At 39.3% G+C, this 20,817-nt stretch overlaps 4 protein-coding genes across 4 annotated transcripts in view; 3 read left to right on the top strand and 1 right to left on the bottom strand.

Annotated features, from left to right (window-relative positions):
* LOC112468525 overlaps nucleotides 1-8,482 on the top strand; it is a 14,719-nt gene extending 6,237 nt beyond the window's left edge. The window contains 4 exon segments of the mRNA XM_025037747.1: nucleotides 1-3; nucleotides 5-3,493; nucleotides 7,334-7,499; nucleotides 7,979-8,482. The exon segment at nucleotides 1-3 is cut by the window's left edge and continues 643 nt beyond it. Coding sequence (XP_024893515.1) covers nucleotides 1-3; nucleotides 5-3,493; nucleotides 7,334-7,499; nucleotides 7,979-8,299 — 3,979 coding nt within the window. The 3' untranslated portion in view covers nucleotides 8,300-8,482.
* Nucleotides 8,483-10,046: 1,564 nt separating this feature from the next.
* LOC112468484 (adenylosuccinate lyase) overlaps nucleotides 10,047-20,817 on the bottom strand; it is a 24,257-nt gene continuing 13,486 nt past the window's right edge. The window contains exons 2-6 of the mRNA XM_025037696.1: nucleotides 12,100-12,303; nucleotides 11,650-11,932; nucleotides 11,284-11,435; nucleotides 10,749-11,147; nucleotides 10,047-10,502 (exon numbers count right to left, since the gene is read on the bottom strand). Of these exons, the coding sequence (XP_024893464.1) occupies nucleotides 10,239-10,502; nucleotides 10,749-11,147; nucleotides 11,284-11,435; nucleotides 11,650-11,932; nucleotides 12,100-12,303 (1,302 nt within the window). The 3' untranslated portion in view covers nucleotides 10,047-10,238. The remainder of the gene's footprint in view (nucleotides 10,503-10,748; nucleotides 11,148-11,283; nucleotides 11,436-11,649; nucleotides 11,933-12,099; nucleotides 12,304-20,817) is intronic.
* On the top strand, nucleotides 12,277-15,474 carry LOC112468506 (protein snakeskin). Its single transcript, XM_025037714.1, has 4 exons — nucleotides 12,277-12,660; nucleotides 14,130-14,336; nucleotides 14,650-14,769; nucleotides 14,994-15,474. Exons 1-4 carry the CDS (start codon nucleotides 12,610-12,612, stop codon nucleotides 15,093-15,095), a joined length of 480 nt encoding a protein of 159 aa, XP_024893482.1. The 5' UTR covers nucleotides 12,277-12,609; the 3' UTR covers nucleotides 15,096-15,474.
* On the top strand, nucleotides 18,453-20,465 carry LOC112468513. Its single transcript, XM_025037725.1, has 3 exons — nucleotides 18,453-18,819; nucleotides 19,499-19,712; nucleotides 20,238-20,465. The coding sequence occupies exons 2-3, from the start codon at nucleotides 19,620-19,622 to the stop codon at nucleotides 20,448-20,450; spliced, it is 306 nt and encodes a 101-aa protein (XP_024893493.1). The 5' UTR covers nucleotides 18,453-18,819; nucleotides 19,499-19,619; the 3' UTR covers nucleotides 20,451-20,465.

Consider the following 20,817-nt stretch of genomic DNA (forward strand, 5'->3'; position numbering starts at 1 on the left):
CGGGAGAATATTCCGGAACTGCTAGTGGAAGTCATTTGACGCAGCAAGGTGTAACTTATTCGGGAAGACCTATTTCAAACTATCCTGGTTCGGTAGCGGGAGGCTATACAGGAAGTACGACTAGTCCGATAATAGATACAAGTTATTCTAGAACTCCGGGAGGAGCTCCAGGAGGATCCATTGATGTCCAAGTAGGATCTACTAGTCCTAAATATGTCGAATCGACGAATATATACGCAGGCTCTAGCACGCTTAATGCCGATGGTTATTCGGCTTCTACCGGTATTTATTCGGGAGCACCTGGACGTCAGCCATCGTTCGGCCAAACTGGCCCGTCATTCGGCCAAACTAGTCCATCGTTCGGACAAACTGGCCCATCATTTGGATCTGTATCTTATCACGGTGCTAGTGGCAATGTTGAATTCACAGGATCGACTGATAGAGAATACGCGGGATCAACTACAATAGGGTACGGAAAATCGACTGGCGCAGGATACTCCAAAGCTACGAGCGGCATCAGCTCTACTGAAAGTAACATTAATCTGTCTGGTTCTGGGATAGAATCAAATCTGTACGGCACAACGAGTTTAGGTCGTGTTCCAGGAACCGATTTCATTAGCGGTGTTTCAAAACCCGAATTGGGAACCTCAGAATTTTCACAGCCTACAGGGCACGTGAGCATTACTCCTAGACCAACAGGCGCATCTTCGACAGGCTATAAATACAACAATGAGGAAGGATACACGATTCCTGTATTCATATTACACGGAGAACCGATTTATCCTTCGATTGGAACAACAGGAGCCGGAGTGAGAGGTCACGCCTCGACTGAAACGAGCGGAGTCGGTTTAACAGGCGGCTACGGGAAACCTGATGTCGCGAAACCTAGCTTGAACATCAGTATTTACGGCAATGAGATTCCTACTGGCTACGACGTTCAGAGAGGCACTACTGGTGCGATTCAAACTGGGAGTAGCGTGGACGGAAATATTATTACCAGTGACTCTTTCTCGGGGACCGTATTCAGTCACGGGAACGTTCCTGGAGCGGTATCAACCCCTGCCATTAGCCAGGGCACTGTCCTAACCGGAGGAGTCCAACCTGGCTATGTCGCCACCTCTTCCGGAACACCGGGCTATGCGATCAGCGATGGAGTGAAAACCGTAGATCGCGGATCGGCCAGTCCGGGAACTTTAATATACGAGACACCGAGTCCTGCGATTTCAATAAGCGGTCCTTCGACAGCCGGTGTCTTTTTCAAAGGTGACTCCACCCCAGGCGTCGCTATCTCCGGACAAACCGCTCCTGGAGTATCTATAGGAGGTTCCATTCAACCGGGTTCGACCATCGAGAGCTCGACTCATAAAACGTACGAGTCACAATCAACTTATCACGGCATCAGCGGCCCTGCGAGCGGTTCAGTTACCTATTCGAGTAGCACTCCAATACCTACGGCTTCTCAGGGTTACAGAACCGATGAAGGACGCGGTACATTCAACGTTGTTTACGACACTAGCAAGTATACAGAAAACGACATTCCGGACTACAGGCCAACCAGCTCCATTCGTCCCGACTCAATCGTTCCTGGTAGAAAAGAAGGTACTGCTGGTGTTTTTGGTTCCACTTTCGGAGACTCGACTACCGTTGCTCCGGGATATTCCTCGAGTAAATCCATTTTCACTCCAAGTGGATTCACGAAGACTGGTCCAACCAGAACGGGTATAACGACCGCTGTTCTTGGCGGTGGCGGTAGCTTCTCGGTAAGCACAGGTGATCATCGACCTACTTATAGTCCCGATAATATCAGCGAAAAAGCATTCGAGGGGAACGTCGCTGGGTATACCAGAACATCGTCCACTGACCGTTTGTCCGTCACCTTGACTCCACCTGGCTACTCCTCGACAGCCGCGCCAGGTGGTCGTTTCACCATACAACCAGTTACTTCCGGTTATTCGTATCCCAAGCCGACTGTTCAATTCGGAACTAGCGGCGCCACGTTCTCCTCAACGCCGATTGTACCAATTGGAAATAATTTACCGGTTACGACATCGACGCCGTTCTTCAGCCGCTTACCAACGTCAGCGGCCAGACCCGTAATTTACACCACTGAACAGCCAGAGATTTACAGTACGACTCTATTCGAATCGAAGAAGATTCCGGTAGCTGTATCGACTGTCAGACCTTTCGACACCGGTTACAAGACGGTAACTTCCTCGACGGCCATTCCGGTGTCTGTGTCAACTGATAACCGGTTCACCCAACGAACGGGCGGTTCGCAAACTGCATCAGTATCCACGTCTAGTTACGATTATGGAGTGCCTTTCCAAAGAACCGATTCAAGCGGCCCGACAGGTTTTAGCCCGTCGTTGGGATACCTTCCGGCGAAGTCGACTGAGTCCGGCGTAATTTCGTCCACCACGAAGTACGAGGGATCTACGGTAACGTCGCGACCAGAGTTCATCGGGGTAACATACAAGAAACCTTCATCGGTCCCCGACGTTTCGTACGGAGGTCCTTCCACGTTCCAATCGCCCACCACGTTCAGGCCCTCCAGCTACCCCGGCAAAGGATTTTCAACCACTCCGTCTTCTCTACAGACAACCCCTAGCGGCGGCTCCCCGACAAATCTGGATATTTCAAAGGATAAGATCGACAAGTTAATTACAAACTATGACAGGGGCACCGTTAAATACACGCCAACTAAATACGACACCTATACGAGCTCAGGATTCGGCAGTGGCTTCGCTGTCACAACGCCAAGCGGCGTCCGTCCCTTGACATATGGAGCTCCTTTCTCATATGAAGTTACCACAAAATCGCCCGAAGGCAAAGGCAAGGTCATTATCAAGTGGAGCGATCTTCATCCACTTCTTCTGGGTAAACTCGGAGCAGAGTGCACGTGCAAGGGTGATCCCTTCGCCAATATTCGCGGCCCAGCAAGGAAGCTGATCGAGTCTTCCAAGGGCAAGGTAGATCTGTCCAACTACGACTCTTCTGAGATTTACGTCGATCTTGGAGACGGCTCTACTGAAGAGGACGACTATTCTACCAATTACGATAATTTCCCAGCGCAACCCTTTAAAATTAGTCCACACGAAACGACGAGCGTCTCGACCAATCTGCCGTCGTCCTCTTACTTACCTGCGACAGGTACTGGAATATCGGCGAGGAGCAACGAGCTCCGTTCGGGTCGTCGAATGGGCAAGAAATTGGAGTACGAAGTGCAAGAAGAGAACGAAGAAGAAGAAGAAGAAGAATATTATAACGACGATCCTGACCAAGTAATTAACGGTGCCACCGATTGCGCCAGGCCAGGCCTCTTCAGACACCCCGGCCTCTGTAATAAGTTTTACGCTTGCCACTGGGACCAGTGGAAGAAGAAATTCACCCTTCACATCTTTAATTGTCCGGTTCATTTAACGTTCGATTCAAGCGCGGGCGCGTGCAACTGGCCCAGCAAGGGACCAGCTTGCCAAGCCAATAACTTATTAGTGTAAATGCTTCATTATAGGCCTTTATCATCGGTCGATTGGCGTCTTCTTTATATCCTCGTGGCGTCTATTCGAAAATTCTTTTGTACATAATAAATAGAAGAAGTCAAGGTCCACTTGTACATTTTGAAATTATTTTTTAGATCGGTCACTTCGGAAGATCAATTTGCTATTATTACACAATGGAACGTTGCGGAGTGCAGTGGTATGTCATTAAATAAACGAGCGATTGTTACTTTCACGCGGATTGGTCTCCCGGCCTTGGATTTCTTTCGGGATTTATCTTAACACCCAGATCCCCGAACGTTTGCATTGAATAGCGTCGATAAATATCTCGTTGAAGTGAATCTTCTAGCGTCGGAGAGTGGAGTCGTGGGAAGATGGAAACTTGTTGAGACGTTAAGAAGAAGGCCGAGAATCCAAGGCGATCGAGGTACTACAGGAAAGCGCCATCAGAGTGAAAGTAGTCCGTGCTCGTCGATCCAAATCACGAAAAACCGCTGGAGATATCAATGTATATAACTCATATTTCTATATTCTAAATTTATGTGAAAGATATCGAATGAGTCGCTTAAGAAAAATCCATCCGCTCATCGATATATATTCTAATAAAGATAATAATATATCAGCGGTATGTTTTTCTCTGATAAAATTAACAACGTGCGAAGAAAGTCGAAGAACATGAATAAATAATGACGTTTGTTCTTCGTTTTTAAATGTCATTCATCTTATGGAAATTTTGTGTTCAAGAATTATACATGTAACAAGTATTTCCTACTTCGAGTGGTCCATTGCCTTTCGCCATTTTACCTGGCGTAACGATATCGATAACGCGTGCTGCGCGATATTCTTCCTGATCGAGTTTTGCGCTTTCCTTTCCGGGTGCCCACAACTTCCTGGCATTCCTCAGATAATTGTTCAAAAGTTATATACTATATATACGCACGCACGCTTGCCCCTTGAGTTTTCCGTTCCTATCGTATCTCTCGTGTTTTCGCAAAATATAATTTATTCGTCGCTTATTAAGAAAACATAGCGATAATGTCAACGTCTGCTCTTTCTACGGTTCTGACAGCGCTTTAATTATCGTGCCGAGCACTTGTCGAGCGATTAATTGAGTACTGTTATAATCTTAATAAAAAATAAATTGCGTGATCAAGATGCATCTTTATTTATTAGCCAACTGACCTTTATCCTTCTATTGGAATGTTGCAATTTCAGTAAAAATATTAGAAACTATTAATGTATGATATCAGAAAATTAATTTAATTAGAATTAGAATAATTTACTTACATTTAAAAAATATTAGAAAATATTAGAAACATAGCAAATTTTGAGAAAACTATTTTAAAAATATATATCATATATTCCTTCTTTATAAAAAATTATATTACGTGTTTGTACCTCTTTACTTATAGAGTTTTTCAGATCAATATTAACTAAGTGTTGTTTTAAAAGGAGAAATTAATTCCATTTTATTCAGTTATTTCTCAAAATTCGCCGATCGACAATTTATCGAATATCCCGTTACATTTAGATCGCTCGTATTAAACAGAAAAAGAATGATAGTTTTTTATTCTCGAAACTTGCTTTCCTCTCGCTGATGATGGTGGGAAGCTGTCACTCTCTGTCACTACCTAGCCAGCCAACTTGCCAATCGGCGACTGGAGAGGGGACGCGATTACCAATCAGCGAGAAAGAGAGCTCTTGTCGCGGTTGGAACGAGACGCAAAATGAAAGAAAAGGCTGGTGCCGACGTGCGATTCATTAGTACGGGCTAGGAGGTGATATAAAGGCGTTCAGGGGTCCGATTCGGTCTGATTTGCCCGTAACATCAACTGAGGGAACAGCCTGATAGCGGGGAAAATCCGTCGCTGCCACACCACATTTTACCATCATGTAAGTTTGTTTATTTTATTGTTATATGATAAACAATTTATTATTTTCCATCAGTTGTGTTAGGCATTGATTGTAATTTTACTCTTAAACATTGCAAGGAACGTATTTTTTCTTTATTTTGACAAACATACAATCTTAAAATTAATATTATTAGTCCCAGTTTATGAGTTTTAAATCATAATTTAAACTTTTTATCATTAGGCTTTTTAACATTAGATTTTTTTAATGTTTGCGATCATATACAAACAATTTTTTTAAAGTTTTAATAAACAAAAATTTAATTTTAAAAATTAACTATATTTCTATTTGTCTCATTATATAGTTTATAATTATGGACATAGTTAAATAATATTAATCGAACATTCTGTTAGTTATTCCTGTAGCAAAAATTAACTTAATAAACACAGCAAGATTTTGATTTACATAAAGAAGTATTTGTAAATAGATTTGCAATACGATTAAATGCAAATCAATCCTTGTCACATTACATAAGTGCAGAAAATAAAAATGCGATAATCGTCGACCTTCCAACTGGCTTCACTTTGCAGTTCCGGCAGTAAATCAATACAAATGATATTCTCTCTGCTATTACAAGAGATCTAAGTTTTTCCATTATATTGTAATCACGTTATTAAAAGGCAAGTTCAAAGTATAACTGCGCGTTTCGTTCTGATAGTCAACAACTTACTTTTATCTTCAATCGCGCGTATCAATATATTCCGCTTTCTTATGGCGGTGAAAGTTGATCCATTTCATCTTGCGGACAAATTTTATATCTCATACCCAAGAAAGTATTATTCTTCTATTAAATATTAAACACTGAATCGTGATTTTATTTATAATCGCAACAATTGAGTATTTGATTTATAATTATAAATAATATGGTAAAAATAATCTAAACATTTTACATTTGCAAATGGTAATCTATACAATTTTTTATTAAAAGTAAAAACATCTAAGTTTCGTATAAAGCAATTGATTGTTAAAATTAATTTCTAATTTCATTAAAATATTACAAATATATTCTTCAAAAAAGTTTCATAAAACATTTATGAAAGAAAGACATTATAACAGAAAACGGAAAATAAAAGATAGAATTTGCAATTACTTGACGAAGGGAGAAAGGAGAGAGAAAAATAAAAGATACATGTAAAGGAGAGGACGAGCCTGGAGACTTGGCTGATTATGAGAAGTAGCCGCAAGCAGTGAAAGTAGCGCAAACCACCGACTGAACTTTACCGAGAATGGTCACATTGGCGATTAAACGTCAGCCGAACAGAAAAAGAATACGATACGAGCGCAAAAAACGCCTTTGCACGCCCACGTGACGTGTTGCGCAATAACGTGTTGTCGCTTCGTCCGCGTTGATGCTAATTACACGTATCGCTTCTCGCGTAATTTCAAATCGCAGTTACATCTTTTCTCACCTTAGATTTATTTGTGGATCAGGACTCTGATCCAACTAATTAGTTTACACTCCTTTCTTATCAAACAAATGAGATATCTTTAACAACTATATATAATGTTTACTTTTTAAAACTCACTTTTAAAAGAATTATCTTTACATAAATTTACTTTTTATTGCAATATATTAATTTAGAGCTTAACTAGCAAGAGATTTAATAATAAAAAACAAATTTTCAAGAGCGTAACTTAAAATATTATATATATAATGTTTATATTAATATATAATATATATAATAATTAATAAAATAAATTAATAAAATTTATATATACAATGTTTTATTAATTTGTTATGTAATAGATATTAATTTACACATAATAAATCATTAAGGAAAAATCAATCACGCGCGTCTGCAACTTCTGTAAAAATTGTTTAAATAAAATTTGCAAGAATTTATTTCTTAATATTATTCCAGCATTTGTGTAAGATCAAGTCAAGTTTCGCTGACTAATGCACATTCGCTCATTTGTATAAACAGGGTGGTGTGGGCGGTGCTGATATTGGCAGCGGTCGTGTTGACCGATGCAGCGGTACCAGATCCACCGGAAAATTCTGGCATCACCACGGTCGGCTCCAAAAAATTGGCAACCGCCGCCGATTGCGCCGGACTTGTCGCTTTCTCTGGCATCCAAGGATCAGTGAATGTGAGTACAATAGCGTAATTAAATAACCTCTAAATTAAAGTAAAAGGAATATATCTGCGAACTAAGATACAATTATTATAATTTATTTGTTCAAGATTGCGAATGCCCGAGATCACGAATGTTCTTGAATATATTATTATTCCTTAATTTATCGATAGTGTCATTAGTCATGATGCGAGATATAACACGATATTTATCAAGAGGATCGCATATCAGTTTCACGTTCACGTCTTCATAACTGGCCACCGACATCTTCGTCATTTTATTTCGCGAAGTCTTAATCTATTATTTTATATGACTTATTGCTAAGGGCTCTTTGGTTGTTTTTTTTTTAATTTTATTAATTTTATTAATTTTAATAAAAATAGAAGAATTTTGACGATAGACAGAGAAAACTGATCTGATTTTTTTTATAATTCTAAATTTGATAATTTTCGTGCACTTAGAAAATATTGTAATGTACGTGTAAATGTATACAGGAAGCTAAGCTCGTCCTTGCCCAGACACTAGTGGACAAAGGAGTCGGTTACGCGGCGGAAACCGGGATCTTCACCACGCATTGTCCAGGCCTCTACCAATTCAGCTTCGCCGGATACGGTAGCACGGATCTGCGGCTGACACTGAAACGCAAACTGAACAAATCCGACAGTTGGAGACCGATTATCAGCGCCGGTCCAGGCGGAGGGAGCAATCTCGTTCTGTTGGACGTCGAAGCCGGCGACCAACTTGCCGTCTTCGTTGAATCCGGGAAGATTACCGATGGAGCCAGTTTTACTGGTCACCGCGTTTATAAAAGATAAGCTGGACCATTAAACAACAATCTTGGGCGAATTCAGGACCACCATTCAGGGAAACAAAATTGAAATTATAAACTAAAACTGAATCTAGAAAGATTCTTGATTATCAAGTTGAAATATTTAATCAAAAATTTCGAATTACCCATTTTTAGTTTAAAAAAGATAACAAGAAAAAGTTTAACAAGAAACAATTGTAAAAATTTGTTGGATTTTATGATTCATCTTTTATCTTTTGGTTAGTAACAATTTAATTATATTTTTTAAAATCATCACATATTACCCGATTGAAATTATAAGATTCTAAAACATGATGTCATGCTCTTAGACCGAGAAATCGCCAGATTGTCATTAAATGCATTTAAAAGTATATATATAAAAAAGAAAAAAGGATTAAAACGCTTTTGCAAAATCCTAGATTTTTTTCTACAAACGAGAGCTTTCTTGTGTGCTGAAACAGAGTTCCTAATTCGTAGTTCTAAAACTTCTCAATGGATTTAACATTCTGTGATAGCTATTTTCACTTGTCTAAAATTTCATTGATTTTATAATTTCTTTAAAATGATAAAATATCTATAATTATTTCGTAAACTAACACGAATGTCTCCAGTTTCTAGCTTCCGCTTCGCATTTCTTTCGGTTCGCTTTCTAACATTTTTTTTGTTTACATTTTGTTTACTACTTTCACCTCGTCTCTTGATTCGTTTTTCTTGATATTTTATCGCTTCCTTATTTTCTTCGCTACGATTAAGAAACAACTTTCTCCATTCAAAATTTACACGTTCCTCTTTCTCCATATTTCTTTGATTTATGTTTCTAGTACTGTCTAAGCTTTATAATTTCCTCTATTCGCTATCTTTCTTTTTCTTAGTTATTTCTACTCGGTTTGCCTCTACCTCTTTGCCTCTACCTCTACCTTCTTCGTCTTTTATTATCATTTCTTTATTTCTATTAAAATTTCTATATTTCTATTTCATATATTGCTTCCTTATCTATCTCTTTCGCTCTTTCTTCTTTTATTTCCTTTATTTCTGTCGATATTATGCTTTTAGTCTGTCAAGCTTCAGCTCTTTTACTTCGGTATATTACACGTTTATTATCTTTAGAAACATACTATCTTTCTTCTTATTATCTTCTTGCAGTGTCTTGACTTATCTTTTCTCTTTCATTTCTTCATTGAAATTTTCTTTACGCTTTATCGACAATTTCTACTTTTATTATTTCCTTTTATTTCAGTGTCATTGATTTCTCTTTTAAACTTATCTTCTCGTTTATTAGTTCCTTCATTTTTTTTCTAGTCTTCTTTCTCTAAAAAAAAATAAACATATTATCGTTCTTTCTGAATTTTCTTCACCTTGTTCTCCCGTCTTTTCATTTTTATCATTATAATTTGAATATATCGTTTCCTTTTATTTTCAATTCTGTTTTCAATCTAGTTTATATACATTGGTTAATTGCTCTATCTCTCTTTTCGTCTTTATCTATCTGTCTATCTATCTATACATCCAGCTATCAATCTATCTATCAATCTATCTATCTATTTATCTATCTCTTGTATTTTCTATACTGTAAATATACATAATTGCCTGCTATCACAGCAGTTACGTCTGAGAGAAGACCTGTGAAATTGGCAAAAAAACAAAAAAAGAGAAGAGAGAGATTGCGGCAATAAAACAGAAGGATTACCGATTAATTAAACTCATTAGGCAAGAGAGAACACGCGCGCGCGCGCAACTGCGACGAACAGTGCAAATTATTTTTCTATAATTTTATTAAATGTATCAATATAAGAAATGTTAACGCGATGAATAATAAAGTTGTGCACGTATTTCTTATCACCAACAAAATTTCGTTAAAAGTCAATCATATTCTAATACCCGAATAATAAGTCGGCATCACATACAAATTTCTTTGGAAGGAACATGAGGAGCTTTCTATAACACAATCAAATATGTAGTTCGACTTTTCCACTTTCTAATCCCTTGTAATTTTTGAGAATGGGATACACCTCTTCTTCGAGGAACTCGACAACTTGTTGCGGCGCCCTGCCGACGAAGGTTGACGGGTTCAACAGAGCATCTAATTGTGGCAAAATCGGCGCGAAATACGGATCTCTCCTGATCCTGTCAACCAGGTCGTTATCCAAACCGTGTTGTTTAACCTGCTCTGCGGCTTCTTGCGACAATACGCGGATTTTCTCGTGGCAATCCTAAAGCAAATATATTAAAGTATATATGCAACATTAATTATCTATAATATTCCTTAAAATATTAAAGTCACAAAGAATTACGTCAAATATACGATTGATTATAAAATCAACTGAAAATCAAAATTTCACATTTTGATTGATTGAAATCAGTTATTCATAATTCAATATTCATTGACTAGATATTCTCGATTTAAATAAATAATAAAAATTATTCTCCAAAAATATCTAATAAAGTGCATTTCACACCTGTCTATCGCCACCAGTCTTCACCATAGCCATGATCACATTCTCCGTCGACATGAAAGGCAACTCCTGTGCCACATGCCTGGCGATGACCTTGGGATAAACGACTAATCCCTCCGTAATATTCTGGAGAGTCATCAGGATCGTGTCGGCCGACAGGTAGGCTTCCGCCAGGGCGAGTCGGCGATTCGCCGAGTCGTCCAACGTTCGTTCCATCCACTGGACCGCCGCGGTATGGAGGACGTCGTTCACGAGAACCATCAGGTGACGTGCCACGCTGCAACATCTCTCGGAGCGCATCGGATTTCGCTTGTAGGGCATCGCGCTGGAGCCTATCTGTGTACTCTCGAAGGGCTCCTCGATCTCCTTCATGTTAGCGAGAAGACGAAGATCCGTGCAAATCTAGGGAAATTAGAAAGGGAAAAATTAATTCAAGACCGTGATTTCTTCGCAGTGGAAGAAATAGATGTTTAAATATGAGTCCCATTAAAACCGCCACGGTTATATATTGGCACGGATGCAATCAATTCGGGCTCACCTTGTGAACGCTCGCGCCGAGTGAGCTCAAAACGTTCAAACATTCGATGTCAACTTTCCTGCTGTAGGTCTGTCCGGTGACGGCGTAGTACTTCTCGAAACCGGCCATCTTAGTCACGAGAGCATCCAATTGCTTCACCTTTTTCTCATCGCCTATTGATGTAATGAAATTTGAAAATTACACATCACCTACACGCCTGTTACATTTACTTTTTACAATTTCTAGACATCTAATCGTAATTATTTTTCTAGGAGCTAATAAATCGTTCTTTAATGAAGATAATCTAAAAAATCATCTCAATATCATGTTTCACAAACTATTTTTTCCTAAAAATCAAAGGGTTACAGAAAGGCTAAACGGACCGACCGTTAAAGAGCTGAAGGAAAGACGCTTGGGTGCCGGTAGTGCCTTTAACGCCGCGGAATTTCAGATCGTTCCTGGCGCGACGGATAGCTCTCTCGTCCATCACCAAGTCCTGCAGCCATAGCGTCGCTCTTTTGCCGACCGTCGTCAGTTGCGCGGGCTGAAGATGAGTGAAGCCCAAAGTGGGCAGACTGCGATACTCGTGAGCGAATTTCGCGAGGCGCTGGATTACGCTGGCTAGCTTCGGAAGCAATATGTCGAAACCTTGGCGGAGCAGCAGGAGGTCCTTCAAGAAAAGATAACGTTAACAAATTAGATAACTACCAATTAGTTGAGCGAAAACACATGGAAAGGTGTGGCAATCGGTTATCAGTAATTAAAAATATAATTATATCTTGCTAGCAAGATAAATGAAGAAGAATATTTTTATGACAGAGTTAACGGGACGTGTACCGTGTTATCGCCCACATAACAGCTGGTCGCACCAAGATGGATGATGGGCGCAGCCAGGGGACACTGTTTGCCGAATACGTGAACGTGGGCCATCACATCGTGCCTCGTCAACCTTTCCTCCTTGGCGGCGGCTTCGAAGTCGATGTCGTCCACGTGTGCCTCCATTTCGGCGATTTGCTCCGGCTTGATCGCCAGGCCGAGCTCCTGAAAAATCGTCGATAAACATTTCTAGGTGACACCGTCTAGAAATCCGCTATTGCGAAAATGAAGAAGTACAACGTGATAATTTTACGATGCGTCCAGTTGAAATTATCATTTAGATAAGATTTAGATCGCGCATGTGCAGCTGTCCTCTACGATTCTTATCCCCTTTTCAACGTACTCTCCCGTATCATCTGATTAGATAAGGAGGGCTTGGTTCCGCTTCGGAATCATCAAAACCTCGGCGCAAGTTTCATTTTGTTACGTGCGTTTTCACGGCGAGAGGAAGGTGCCGAGAAGTCTGCAAGCATGGTTTCCCTGCAGACTATTGCGAGTATAGTGATCAAAGTGCTAAAGTTGGTGAGAAGATTTTGGTTTTCGTATATCGTAATCGTGAAAAGTGTATATCTAACAGAAAAAAAGGGAGAAAGAAAATTTCGATAGAGTATCCCATAACGAGACGATATCTTCTTATCAATTCTGACAAATTCTTGATTTGAAATAAAAACCCAGTGTATAAAATTTTGAACAATTCAAAATATAGGAATTTTCAGTAATTAATTTGTAAATAAATAATATCATCTTTTTTCTTTATTTAATTTTAAACGGCTATTTTTTAACAAGATTTTATCTCGAGATTTATTTGCAGGCATTCTTTGAATTGTTAATCGGATATTCACCAATACAAAAAACTTATCAAATTGAGCAATCTACAAGTTTCGACGAGCTTCACGATCAATTTGATAAATTTCTTCTTCACTATGTAAAGTGTAAAAGCGGGTATTTTTGTCTTGTGATATGACATACGCAGAGATAAAATAGTCTGAGATTAAAACCTCGGGTCCAATTAAATATCGAAAAGAATAAAAATGCTAACAAGGTAATAAAACTTCGGCACGGGAAACGTAGTTTCAATGTGACGCATGTCGTAAATTGTTTAATTAACGCGGTCAATGTATTCGATTAATCATAAAAAGGCGTAGACTGAAAAAGATCATCGTACACTCATTCAAGGGACATTCTTACGAGACGTATGAATCATTCTATTGCCCTTATCGGCGTGCGATAACGCATGTTGTTTAGCAAGCGATACGCTACGTTGCCGTCGTTTTTAGTGCGTGGAACTACAGAGTGTCCCAGAAAATATATAGCGATAATAAGATTCTATCACATCTTGAGACAATTTTTTCCTTCGATTAATTCTTCCATAAAATTTTAAATTTTTGACATCAATCTTTTGGGGGGGGGGGGCCATAAAATAAGAGTTTCTTGTTCACATAAATATAAAACTACGGTTACTTAAAAAATGAGTTTTTATCACTCACATATCTTCCTAAAACTTAGTTTCCCTAGACTTTTATTCGTTTCTAACGTTTCAAAACATTTCTGGCTATATAATTAGAAAAGTAAGTTTATTTTAAACTTGGACAATATTGCTTCACTATCATTACATAAGTTTCTGGGACATACCACACACTTGTAAATACCCAAGCAAGATTAACACTATTAACAGCAGAATATTGCGGCAGATTGGCACCAACTGGGTTCGCATTAAGCTCATATTCTGCCAGCGAAGAGTACCAACATAATCTAGCAGCAAATGCCAGCAGAATCTGTCATTTCGTAATCATTGAAATAATATTCGATTTTATTTATGAATAAAAATGGCAGATTCTATTCGATTTCTGCAGTTAATCTGTTCACATTCTATTATAGCATATTCTGTTACATTTTTCCTAACAGTCTATTAATACAATTTGCAGCAGATGTTTACGACAAACCTCTGGCTATCTGTGTATATATTTTGAAAATTCGTCTATTTGCCGCAGGTTATCAACCTCATCATCATCATCCTGTACCGTACAGGATACGGCGGTGAGTTTCTAGGCGTAGGTGGAACTTGGAACTTGAACGAGGACAAGAATCCCGATGCCGAGATTGTCGCTTCCGGCGTATTCGTCGGGTTTTTCATCTACACGAGCGTCGTCCTCATCAGCTACTGTTTTGGCAATACCGACCATAAAAAGACTCTAGTTGTAAGTGTTTTGCTCTTTTCACTTGACTGAGGATGCGACGGATTTCGATTGAATAGTTCATGTTAAATATAGTGTAAACGAAGTATTGTATCATATATCGCACATCAATTCCAAAGATTTAAATGGCATTTTTTATAAGACATATCAGAAGCAGCGTATCTTTTCACAATTTATAGACTTTCTGATAAATATCGAATGTACATTTTTTTTCTTTATCCAAAGGTAGTGTTACATCGTGCAAAATTGTGTGAAAGTTCAACAATCTTAAACAATTTTGAAACAATTTAATCAAAACGTGTCATCTTCATTACAGGAAATCATCATGAATTTCGTCGGGACTTTCATGTTTGTTGCCGTGGGCGGAACGGCCCTTCATTACTGGCATGGTTATCAACCTGAGCAGAAATTCGTATATGATGCGCCAGAGAGGCAGGTAAGTCGAATTAACTTATAAGGTAAAATTATTTTTAAAAAATGACTGAAAAGTTAAAAGCTGTTGGCGTAAATTTCCAGATAGTTATTATAATAAACATCCGTTTTATTAGAAAAACAAATTTGCTGAAATCTGTCTTACGAAATACGTTTACCATTTTATTTCTCCACTAAAATCAGCGACCAACTGCGTCGTATTAAACCGCAAAAATTCTGTAATTCCAGATTGGCTTGGCTGTGGGCTCGTTGTGCGTTTTAGAAGGCGCAGCGTACCTGATGGACTTAATATTAAGTTTCCTCCATTACGCTAAGGATGAATTTCAATAAAAGGGAAAGTATTGCGAGATAAACATCGTTTTAATAGCGACAATATTTTACGAAAAACTTCCGTTTCATTCCCATCAACTCATGTTACAATATACTAGCAATATACGCTAAGAAGTAGAAGTTTTCATGTATTAAAACTCTATTACGATTAAATTCGATTATGTCTCTGGGTATATTGTTAGTCACGTTTCTGTACGGAGGTTTCTCTCTTCGCGGAAAACGCAAGTAACCTTGTCCTTCTTCGAGGAGAGACAAAGTTTCCCCATTATGCGTTTTTATACATATTTATTCATACAGACATATACTTCCCATTGAAAATACATGTAACGTATACGAAATAAAGTTTATTACAAAATTTGTAATAAAACGGCTTAAAATACATTTTTTCGTGCATGTTTAAATCTTCGTTACAGCAATATTCCTCAATTATTATTATTTATATTTTATAAATAAACATTTTTAGAGACTTTTTTTAAGGTAGCATTTTTAGGTATCTTCGCGTTGCGACGCCTATGAAAATTTGTTTCTCCTTGACATGTCTGTTACATTTTTCCGCGTTTAACGACCGATAATACATATCGGGCGATTATTATGCGTGTGCCCTCCTTTATTTAACGAGGCTCAATTGTGGAAACGAAAGAAATGCGGAGGAAGAAACGTAGACAGTGTGACGAAAAATATGACTCACGCCCTTTTCGAGGCAAACACAGCTCCGTAACGTTCCACCGGATGATTTCATCTAGGGCCCTTTAAGATCCCGTCGTGTGTACCAATTAATCTACTTGACCTGGCGATCGTCGCGGATGACCGGCGCGATTACACACCCACCCACGAGCCGGGCACGTAATCACGTTAATTACGGAGGTCACGCCTAATTTAACTAAGTTGTAAACCTAGTATATAACAGGATAAATATCCCTTGAATAAGAATAAGCTACTTACTGAGAGGAAAGAAAAGGCTGAAAATTAACTAAGATCTTAAATTTAAATATCTTATTCCTTTATTCTTATTTTATTATTCGAAATTGCATTCCACATAATTGCATAATCGAAGGTAATACTCTGTTCATTTACTAGGTAGAATTTGAAAAAAACCTCTTTTCGTTTAAAGAATTTTATAGAATTTTTAACACCCCAAAACAAAGCTTTTAAGATCATTTAAACTTTTTTTTCATAAAATATGACTTCAAGAATCAACTCCTACAATATTGGACAGTATTTAAAAAACAATCTGTTAAGTATGCAATACAGAACTTCAGAATTGAATTTGTTAGAGTTTTTCTGCTATCCTGCAAATCTTCAATAACACTACTATCGCGTAATTAACTTGCATTATTTTCATTACTAAAGACGGAATAAAAGACAATTAAATCTAAAGACATAAGCATGTCTATAGACGATCTTCCGTCTCTTCCGGTTTACGTATCCCATGCCATTGTAAGTCTGAAGACTCTAAAGTAGTCTAAAGAACAAGTCAATACGATAAAAAAAAAACTGACGTTATGCGTATTGTCGGCAGATAAATTACTACTTCAGCATTTGTATGCCCGTCGAAAAGTAACCGTGCAATCGCATACGCTTCGTAAATGTTTCATTGAGGACGAGTTGACATAGATACCCAGTAATCGCGATGTATGGAAAGTCAGAGATTGCAGCTCGTCGTGCAACATTCTACCATGGATCGATACCACGACGATTCGTTTCTGGCAATGTTGGCTAAAGTGAGTATACCCTGCAAAAGCTACAAGTTGAAGTCGTATATACTCTTTTGTAATAACCTTCTTTTTATAGACAACGCAAATACCGAGAAGCGAAAAAGAAGCTAATTTTGCGGAAATGTGCGGGTTGGTTTCAATTTTAGATAAAGAGTACATTAATTTACATTAATCAATTAATTCTAAATTAATTTATAAATTATTTAAAACTTTCCTTTAACGTTTCGTCTTTATTAGCGCGTGTAACAATTCTTGAGAAATTAATTTTTCATACGCAACACGCTGATAAAACATGACGAAATGATGCATTGATACACAATTGCTTAGATATATTCGTTAATTCGAATTAATTGAAGTTCGATGTAATTAAAAACCATAACATTAACGTTTTCCAATCATTGACGTTCCAGTCGTATTTCATGGAGATTCTACTTGTCGCGCTCCGAATAAAGAGTCTAATCAATTACAGTGCAGCAAAATGTTCTAGTAATCCGGAATGTTTGGTAATCACGCGAGGTAAAAATAACTGCGTCGCCATAATTATGCGAAGCAGCAATAAGCGCGCGTTCGCGTGTAATGCGATAGCGAGGTGAGCCTTTTCGATACGCACGCCAGGCAGGCAGGCAGCCCGCAGAATTACGTGTGTCCTTGCACCGCTGCAACGTCAAAATATAACGTCATGAAATAGGATCGAGTGCGTTTCCAGCGAAGGAAGTCGCTCTCGCGGAAATTCATTGTGAATTTTATAGCTCGCGCTGCGTATTTGTTATCGCGTGCAACTGCGTTTCGATATAGTAACATGAGTATGGTCAGTTAAAAAATGGACGGCAAAGCTGAATCGTTAAAAATCGAGAGTACTAACACGAAGAATATATTCCGAAAATTGAAAGAAAAAGAATAAAAAGATTGTTTAAATAACGAGCGATTATTTCACGCTCTGTTTCTACCAGCTTCAGTCTGGAACTCCCTAATGTTTCGTTAAAAATCAATTGTTATACGAATTTTATACGAATTAAAGAGCCTATTTATGATTAAATCACTACAGGAAGCTGGAGCGAAAATTTCTCAATGAGCGCCTGACTTACAACGCATCGTCATTACGCACGTTCAATCGATGACGTAACAGGGCGTGCACGAGAAGAAGAAAATACTTGGCGCGCGCCCGTGACACATCGGCGGTATACGGAACAAATATTTTAGGCAGGCAAAAACGCGGCCGGAAATCTGGCGATGTGGAACGCTACCATGCGTGAAGGAGCCCCGACCTCCTTGCGTTTCCTTTGCCAAATAACGTCTTAGAGAGGTGTGACATTTTTTTTTTAAATCTATTTAAGAAAGCCCGGCGCCGATACCAAGTTGGGAAAAGAGAAAGGGCCCGGTCGCGACAGCGCAACGCGACAACATTTTTACCGAAAGTTAGTTGGTGATCTTCGGCGCGAGACGAGCGAAAGCTAACAGCGTCGCTGGCTAGGGCCTAGTAGTATCGGAAACGTCGATTCCATCGGCGGCGACCGCACGCCCAAGGCGCGTACGACCTGCTCGTAAGCGTGGGACTCGATCGTAACGCCGATGTACTTCGCCTGCGCGCGCGCGGGGAGTCGTAAAGCTATCGTAAAGTGTCGCGTATATTCGCCGTACGTTCTCCGCGTTTCAGTCCGAGCTGCACCGCTGCACGACGCGGGCACGGCACGTTCCCTCTTCCTCCAACGACTACGACGCACGCGTCGCGACGCGCACCGATCCGCGCGCGTTATTAAACCTCGCGCTTCTCCGGCGATCGGCCGCGTGCGGTGAAGAGTGAAGAGTGAAGAGTGAAGTCTCTGGACTTGGAAGTATAGAAGATAACAGAGAAAGAAAATAGAACGCGACGCATTCCTGACGGTCCAAGACTTCGTTTGACGCAGCTCGACTCGTGTTTCTCGTGTAGCAGACACTCGAAGTGAAATCGCGGGTATCGCTCTGGCGAGGCGATAGGAGGTGACGGTACACGTGGACGGAGCGCGTGTCAGGTGAATCAATGGACGGAGTATTTGTTATTCAGCGTACTCTCTGCGCGCGGTCTGAGGCCCATTTAGATACAACGAGTTTTCAGCCGCGGAGGCCACGACTCGTGACGTAACTCCGTATTCATTCCCATAAAAAAAAAGGAAAAAATTAGACGAGTGGAATCCATTTTCCGAAGTTACGAAACACGTCGTAGAGGAATGCGCCGTATTAATGCCGCACTTTGTTCCTCTACGAACTATTATACACCTGAAATATATGTAAAGCTGATTTATCTTTATCGCGCTTAATTACTTATTTTATGCTATATGTTAATGTTCGTTTTTGCGACACTCCCCAAGTGTCGAGGAGTGTCATTACTTTTTATTACTATTACTTCAATTACTATAAATACTTTACATTTAATTACTCTAACGCCTTAATTTAATTAACTTATTTTAATATCCTACCGGAATCATTTAGTGCCAGATATCGCGATATTCAGCGATTTGCGATTTTAATATAATTTACGACGCATTTCGCCAAGGAAAATCGACCTGGAATGGACGGAAAACACAATGAAATATCTTATCGCGCAAATAATCCGTGCTATAGTCTTTTGCGTCGTATACACCGCGCCTTCGACCCTCCGATTTACGTGCGGCTCCCCTAAGGACGATGTCTATCGCGCATTTCTCGTTTTAGGGTCGCTAAGACCGAGGGGTAGAGTTGGCACGCACAGGGAAGAAAGAATCGATCGTCATCAAATCGAACTGAAAAATCCTTCAAACTGGGCGACGGAAGAGGAAAACATCGAAGGGTAAGAATGGCGGACGAACCGCAGCAAAGTCAGCAGCCGACTACCAAAAGACACAAGATTCTAAGTCATCTACCCATCGCCCTTAAAGTGCTCGAAGTGGTGAGTACCTTTTTAATTTAATTCGAATAGAGAGTAGCATAGATTATATACTGTTAAAGTATTAAAGGATAAAATTTAAATATCTTGAGTTAAATAACATTTTGTTATTTTTAAATGCCGTGTCGAAATTTATTGTTCTAAACAGTATTATTTTAAATATTGGAGTATTAGGAGCAGCGGCGACTTATAAAAATGATTAAAAATTATTCAAATTGACACTACGAATTTAACAGTGCAGCGCGCTTCGTATCCCGTTGTTGAAATTTTCGCGCGAAACTTCGATAAATACGATAAAGTATCGATTTAACTGGCGGGAATCGCAATTTTCATTGAGGTTTCCGTGTTTTAATTCTTGATTTCTTGGTTCATATCTCGACTCTTGATCTACATAACACGACGACGTATTTTCCTTCTCATTCGTCATGCATCACTCGTCCTATATTATTCTTCATTATTTCGATCGCCGTCCAACGTAGATAGCTGTTCCAAACACTTTTTCTTACGTTTTAATACGTTTCAATGCAGATACTGGCCATTTTTGCGATCGGTCTGGCGGTGGACCCAATGAACTCGTTCCAGCGCGTTTTCAACAGGCCGCGATTCAAGCTGGACGACGCAGCTACGATCTACGTCACGGTCGCCGGCTATATTCTCATCAATGCGCTCTTCATCATCAGCCACATGCTGGGCGATCGCGTGCCGAAACGAACGGTAATGCCTCTCCTCTATGAAACATAACTCCTCATTACAATTTAAGTAACAACTTTAAACTTCTGCGCCTCGCCCTTGTGGCGCATTTGCCATCCGCGGCCTCCTCGCAAAGAAGAAACTTGAGTTTATACCGATTTATACTCCCCGCATCCTCGTGCATGCGATGAGGTATAAGAGTAAAAGACTATAAGATGATTCCAAGGATGATCTTTACAATTCTAAATATTTCAGCATTTTTTATTAGGAGAGCAGAGATCGATTTCGAATTAATTGTGCGAAATTTCCGTAGATGAGATTTGAAAATGATTCAATTCAACATTCGCTCCGCACACGTCGAATTTTCTTTCCTTTATAAAGAATAATTTTCAAAAAATAAATATCCACGAGGAAAATA

The sequence above is a fragment of the Temnothorax curvispinosus genome, unplaced genomic scaffold (assembly GCF_003070985.1).
Source record: "Temnothorax curvispinosus isolate PA1 unplaced genomic scaffold, ASM307098v1 QBEX01001787.1, whole genome shotgun sequence".
Taxonomy (NCBI): domain Eukaryota; kingdom Metazoa; phylum Arthropoda; class Insecta; order Hymenoptera; family Formicidae; genus Temnothorax; species Temnothorax curvispinosus.

Bases quoted from the DNA above. Each gene is read 5' to 3' on its own strand.
- LOC112468506 (XM_025037714.1), top strand. From the start codon at position 12,610: ATGGTTTCCCTGCAGACTATTGCGAGTATAGTGATCAAAGTGCTAAAG. The intron at 14,337-14,649 runs GTAAGTGTTTTG...TCTTCATTACAG, and splicing joins ACCATAAAAAGACTCTAGTT to GAAATCATCATGAATTTCGT. The intron at 14,770-14,993 runs GTAAGTCGAATT...CTGTAATTCCAG, and splicing joins ATGATGCGCCAGAGAGGCAG to ATTGGCTTGGCTGTGGGCTC.
- LOC112468513 (XM_025037725.1), top strand. From the start codon at position 19,620: ATGGCGGACGAACCGCAGCAAAGTCAGCAGCCGACTACCAAAAGACAC. The intron at 19,713-20,237 runs GTGAGTACCTTT...GTTTCAATGCAG, and splicing joins CCCTTAAAGTGCTCGAAGTG to ATACTGGCCATTTTTGCGAT.